This window comes from Neopelma chrysocephalum, unplaced genomic scaffold, assembly GCF_003984885.1.
Source record: "Neopelma chrysocephalum unplaced genomic scaffold, ASM398488v2 Primary Assembly neopelma1_252, whole genome shotgun sequence".
Taxonomy (NCBI): Eukaryota; Metazoa; Chordata; class Aves; order Passeriformes; family Pipridae; genus Neopelma; species Neopelma chrysocephalum.
Genome location: NW_020897914.1, coordinates 1649563 through 1655562, shown reverse-complemented (window position 1 = coordinate 1655562; position 6000 = coordinate 1649563). Strand labels below are relative to the sequence as shown.

Here is a 6000-nt window from a genome sequence, read left to right as displayed (position 1 = left end):
GGGGAGCAGAGTCAAACACCTGGTACTTGTCCCTGGGAAAGGTTAGAGAGGAGATTAGGAAAAAATGCAGTTATTCCAGGAGACTTTGGCTTCAGCCACCCAGAACTGTACTGAGGACACAGACCAGGAACCTCTGCACGGCAGGAGGAAAAAAAGATGTCCTGCTGTGGGAAAGGATGAGCGGTTGGCTATGAAAACCCACCCCAAAGCAAGAAACCCTTTCCTTGCTCTGCCCTAGGCATGGAGCATGGCCTGGAACAAGTTGCTTTCTCTGAGCTCCCCATGCACAAAACACAGATGGTGCTCCCTCAAAGGGGACTGTGATGCTTAATTCATTCCTATTCATAAAATGCCCTCTGTGTTTTCTGGATACCAGTTGCCACAGAAGCAAAACATTTCCCCACATACAGACACTGCGGCGACATGTTCGTTAGGAACGCTGGACGGGCGAGATGCTCCCCACCAGTGGGTCTGGTTCAGCCCACAAAGAGTGTGCTGTTCTCTGCTGCTGTGTTTAACCAGTGTCCGCTTGCACAGGAGTCAGTCCTCAGCATGAGAACATCCTCCTCCTCCTCCTGAGGCAGGTTACACCCTGTCAAATATAACTGCTGGCCTCAGGCCTACATTTATACCCCTCCCTGCTGCTCAAACTTTCTAGTCTGCTTTCTTAGAGGCTTAACTGACTAAATCTGAGCTGTTCTTCAGGCAGTGATGAGTCAAAAATCACTTCTTGACAGCAAGGCAGGCCTCCTGGGTCAGCCCACCAGTCAATGCAACTCATTGCCACCCTGCAGAAACTGCTGGATACATGCTCACTTACCCTGCTGGAAGACCTGGCCTGGGATCTGTTTAACTCCTGTTTGCATAAAGTTTCAGCCAGAGAGAGCTGTGCCACCCATGAAGAGTCAGCTGTGCTCAAAGGCAAGGTGACTGATGGAGGGAGGTGTACAGGTCAGGCCAGGATGCCCTCCCTGTGCCTGGGGGACAGGATGGGATCACAGCTTGGATAAACCCAGGGGCAAATAGGACTAATGAAGTGTCCTGTGTACTACCTAAATTTTGCACTCACCCAGGAATTTGCCGGCAAATCACCAGCAGATCATTGAACAAAAACAGGTAGATTTCTCTGAAGAGTTTCTTGGTGCGAAGTGTCCGTGATGTCTTTGGACCATTCATTTGCTGCAGTTCCCCCTGCTTCAGCAGCCAGCGGGAGTGGGAGATGATGGGCACAGACTAGAAGGGAGGAAAAGATGGCAAAGTTCAGGAGAGGAGCAAAACCCCTTGGATTCAAGTGGTCAGGATGTTGAAAGTAACAAGAGGTGCAAAAGGAGGGGTGGTGAGCTCCCATCAGCACAACCTGCACTGCAGAGGCTGCAGCAGAGCTGCAAGGAGAGGGCAGTGCCCTCTGCCATGCACAGCACAGCCCAGCAGTGTGACAGCACTCAGACAGGGGCACAGCAGGGCCTGAGAATGGACAGACACCTAAGGATGGCAATGCTGGATTGAAACAGCAGCCTACGCCCTGAGCTCTCTCCAGGAGAGCCCATGTCTCATCACCTGGGCTGAGCTTTTCTGGCCAGGGAGACTGACTTTCAAAACCATGTGTTTGGCCTCTTGGCTATAAAAAACTCCAGGTTAAATGGGTTTTAACAGGTTGTGTCTGTCCTAGCCAGGAGGAGATACTGTCCACGAGCCACCACAGCACTTCTGCTAGAGTTTTAACACACACTGAGTTAAAAACAAGAAGCCCAGAAGAAAATACATCTTATACTAGAGGAACACTACACTTCCAATTGACCGAAATATTGAAAAATATCTGTATAATTGCTACTCTTTCTACCTTTGCTCCCTTCCAGTGTTTGCCACATGCACGGTGCCACAGTCCTCTCTCCAGTGGCCCTGCCTGTGCCAGTGCCCAAGGGCTCCAGGGATGAACCAGCTCCTGCCTGTCATTACAACATAAGCTTTACCAGAAGTGGAGGCAGCTTTGTAGCTACCCCATTGTACTGCTGTCCTGTGGGCTGTGGTCTAGCCCTGACACACTGGTGAAGTGCTCTGGAAAAACCAAATTTTTTTGTTTTGGTTGTTCAGGTACATAAAAAGGTTGCTGGGAAGCTAAATGTGATCCTTAAAGTTCATGAAGCAGACAGACCTGAGAAGCATCTCCATGGCACTCATGACAGTTTTATACTCAGCACTGGAGTTTCATGGTATATATTAAATGAAATCTGGTCAGACACTCCTAAATATTGATTTAGTCATTCCCTTAGTGGAGCCAAAATAGATCAGCACCAGGTAATCAGAGACTGTACATAATGCATAAATGCAGTGATGAATTCAATTGCCATGACAATCTTCATCTGGGTATTTTTCAGCTTTCAAGTGTTTCGCTTTGTAGCTTTCATCTACCTTTAACATCATTACCAGCGTGTGCTTATACCTTGATCTTGAATTCCAGCTTCTTCTGGATGCTGATCATCTGCTCTGTTCGGCTCATCTTCCGGACACCTTCATTACAGGCTTTCACCACCTGGGAAAAGAGAGCAGAAAGGTTTGCCTCCACTGGCCTGAAGTGTTGGACAGCATGGAAAGGCCTCACCATCAGGGAAGGGCCCTGCTGTAACAGGAATTGTCCAAGACAAGCTCTTCTATCAACGTTGTGTTTGCGTGAAAAAGAGAAGGGGAAAAAATCTCAGAACCCAAACAAAAACCCCCAAACACCCAGAAGATGTTACAGGTGGAACTGGCTATCAGAGGACACGTTAGGTGGCTTCATTTGGTTACTGAACCAGACAGTGTAAAACAATGTTCCTGTTGCACAGCAGAAGGAACAGTTCGTTTTCCGGATCCTGACACACCATGTATCTCATCTTCCCTGCTCCCAACACTTGAAATGAGGAACATGTGCAGTGTCATCTTCAAGAAGAGAAGGAAGCCAAACATCTTAATTTCAAAAATGCAAATGCTGTGGTTCTGCCAAGCAGCATCAGATGCCAGGGCTATGAAATGTCCCAGGGAAAGAGACGTTGTTCATCATACAGAGCCCAGCTGTGTTCTGAGTGCAAACTTTTAACTGAAAACCCACAGCCAACTGCAGGCACTACCCTGTTACAGGGACCTTAACCTAGATGCCACTGTCTGTTTCATAAGGAGCAACTCTCTGGAGAACTGGCTTGGCAGAAAAATAACACTGGAGAACAAGCTCCACTTTGTGCTCTGTTTCTGCTACTCAAAATCCACCCGAGTATCAGCAACTGAAACAGTGACCACCTCTTGTCTCTCAAACAGGATCCCTACAGAGAAAATAAATGCTGGATGACCTCTGTTGTGATGCCTGTACCTAGCTGGATATGAGGTATCTAAGCTTAAACACTTACAGATCAGTGTTTAACCATGCAAAGGAGTTAGCAAACTGATCATGTGAGTCACTGATAACTGAATATAAAGCCAGCATTTTTCCATCAGCAGCTGTAGTCACCTGCATGCCACAGGAACAGGCCTTCCTCAGGCTACTGACCAGTGGGAAAAGAATCGGCTATCAGATGCATCCAGAGGGATTCTGCAAACACTAACATAGCATAGAACATCCTTCACTGAAAGGTCCATCTTTATCCCGAGCAATCTCCAAGAGTACACTTCCTAGACTAGCTGAGGGCAAATCCAAGAGCCAGTTCTGTCCCAGTGTTTCAGTCAGAAGCTGCAAGCCCATGCTCAGGTTAATGTTCTAGCAGAGTTTTCAACTTCAAATGCTTATGTTGAACTGCAGGAGTCAGGAGATGTCCCAAGCACTCTGTCCCAGCACATGCAGCTGCCAGCCATGTCCAGACCATTCAGATCTGAAATCACCCTGTCTGACCATGTCAGGAAGAGCCTAGATAGAAAATATCCCACTGCCTTCCCGGTGTTTTGTACACAGAAGTAACTACCACAACTGAACACCAGATCTACCTCCCAGCCTCAGGGAAGAGGGCTAAAGGCAGGCTTGGGGACTTCATTAGGAAACTGTTATTCTAGGTCAGAGGAAGAAGTGTGTTGTGTTGGAGGAAACCTGACACAGTTGTACTCTGCTGCCTGCTGCCCCTAATTACACCTCTCAATGGGATCCATCACCTTCAGGTATCTGCAAAAATGGCTTGTGTTCTTGGAGACCCCGAGGAAAAACATTCCCTCTGCCCCTTCCTATGGCAGAAGCACACACATCTGCTGTTAGCAAGGGATTCCTTGTCACTGACATTAAAGTGCTGCTAGCTTAGTCCATCTTTCAGACTTAAGAAAAAAAAAGTTCCTCTTGAAATGCAGTGACAGGATTCAAAGAGACAGCTCCAGGATGAAAGGTAGTCTGCAGGTCATTTTTTGAGGGGTGTGTGTGCATGAAATGAGCATCATGGTTAAATCTTAATGGTCTTCAGTTAACCTATTCAGACTTACTGTTTCCAATTCTTTATGTGCATCCAGGGCTGTAGATTCCCTGTCAGATTTCTCTTCCACTTTCTTCAAAATATTCTGCAGGGGAGGAAAGGCTGTGTTAATGGTGAGCCCAACCTGAGAGCACAGAAAGGTCTTCGCTAGCCCACGAGCTACTGCTGGCCATCAGTCTAATTACAGGAGAGGTGACAGAGTACAGTGACTCTCACCTCTTGGTTCCTCTTTCTCATTAAAACCTGTTCCCATATGACCTTATATCTAAGGGAAATATAACAGGCAGACTCTTATTTTATACATAAATTAATAAATAAATATAGCTAGAGCTGGCACTGACAGATAACGTTACTGGTAATGCCACTGGGATAAGACCATTTGGGACTGGGCTGTTTCCTCATCCCTACGAGCTGGCAAAGCACAGGAGGAGAATGGCTGACAGTCTGGTCCAAGCCACCATACAATGTAGCATCCCCACGTCTGCCAGCTGTTCTGCATCTGTGTGTCACCATCCTAACCATCAGGCAGCTGGGTTAATGGACTGTTGCTGCCCTTTCTAGCAGCTCAACGAAGTCCCTTCCCAACTCTCTCACTCAGTAAAAGCTATCTGGCAAATTCAACACTAACTTGGGGACTGAAATCTTTTTTCTGTATTCATGGAAAATGTCTGACTCTGTGGAAAGGCTTCCCCCAGCTCTAGGGTTGATCATGGCTGTATCTAAGCCCCATTCACAGCTGCTGGAAAAGAAAATTACAGGAGTGATCCAGAAGACCTTTGTGACAGAGATAAGAGCAAAACTCTACCTGCACCAGCAGCTTGAGCCGAGTGATTCTTTGAAATGGCAGAATCAGGAAGGAAGAAAAGGACAGGCCTTTGCACTTGGGATCCAGCTCCAGCTGTGAGATCACTTCCCGGAAAGCTGGTTTGTCCTGGCTGAGAGGAGAGACACAGAAGGTGAGGACTTTGAGTGCTACCCTGCCCGGGACTTGCATATGTGGCTGGTGACCCAAAAGCAGCTTGGTCTCAAGAGACAGCATCTGCCACAGAAGATAAAAGAGGAGGAGGGGACTGAATGCCTCTAGGTGTATTTTAGTTTGAATCTAAAACTATTTATAGTGTTGGGGGAGGGAAAAAATAGATTTCTAATGTACAAGCCATGGTAGCATTCACATATGTTCATCTCCAGCTCAGCAGCATACACTGCGTGCGTAGGTGTGTGTGAATGGGGTGTGTGTGTCCAAGTACATGAGTCAGAACCATAATTATATATTTTTACACAGTTGGAACTCTGTGACAAGGTGAAATTCACACAGTCATAAGAACAAGACAAGCCACAGAACAGCTCAAGCTTGGATATTCCTTGCTGCTTAGCTGGAGGATGGCAATCATTATCTGGCCTGAGAAGGGCAGGGGCCATGGCCAACCCTTCCCTGATGGTGTTCCCAGGAGATGAGGACATGGGTGGGCCATGGACACAGCTGCATGGAGCAGTCTCAGAAGGCCCAGCTGCCACAGTCAAAAAGCTTCCTGGCAGCCACAGGGCCCTGGGGAAGGCCGGCACTGCTGGAGCCCTGGCCAGC

The 6000-nt window shown here is 47.6% G+C and overlaps 1 protein-coding gene across 4 annotated transcripts in view; it reads right to left on the bottom strand.

Moving 5' to 3' along the window:
* The window catches only part of NGEF (neuronal guanine nucleotide exchange factor), a 50741-nt gene that overhangs the window by 6654 nt on the left and 38087 nt on the right, over positions 1-6000 (bottom strand). For all 4 annotated transcript variants that reach the window (XM_027703811.1, XM_027703812.1, XM_027703813.1 and 1 more), the window contains 4 exons: positions 5224-5353; positions 4429-4503; positions 2441-2530; positions 1070-1233 (listed from right to left, as the gene is read on the bottom strand). In XM_027703811.1, coding sequence (XP_027559612.1) covers positions 1070-1233; positions 2441-2530; positions 4429-4503; positions 5224-5353 — 459 coding nt within the window. The remainder of the gene's footprint in view (positions 1-1069; positions 1234-2440; positions 2531-4428; positions 4504-5223; positions 5354-6000) is intronic.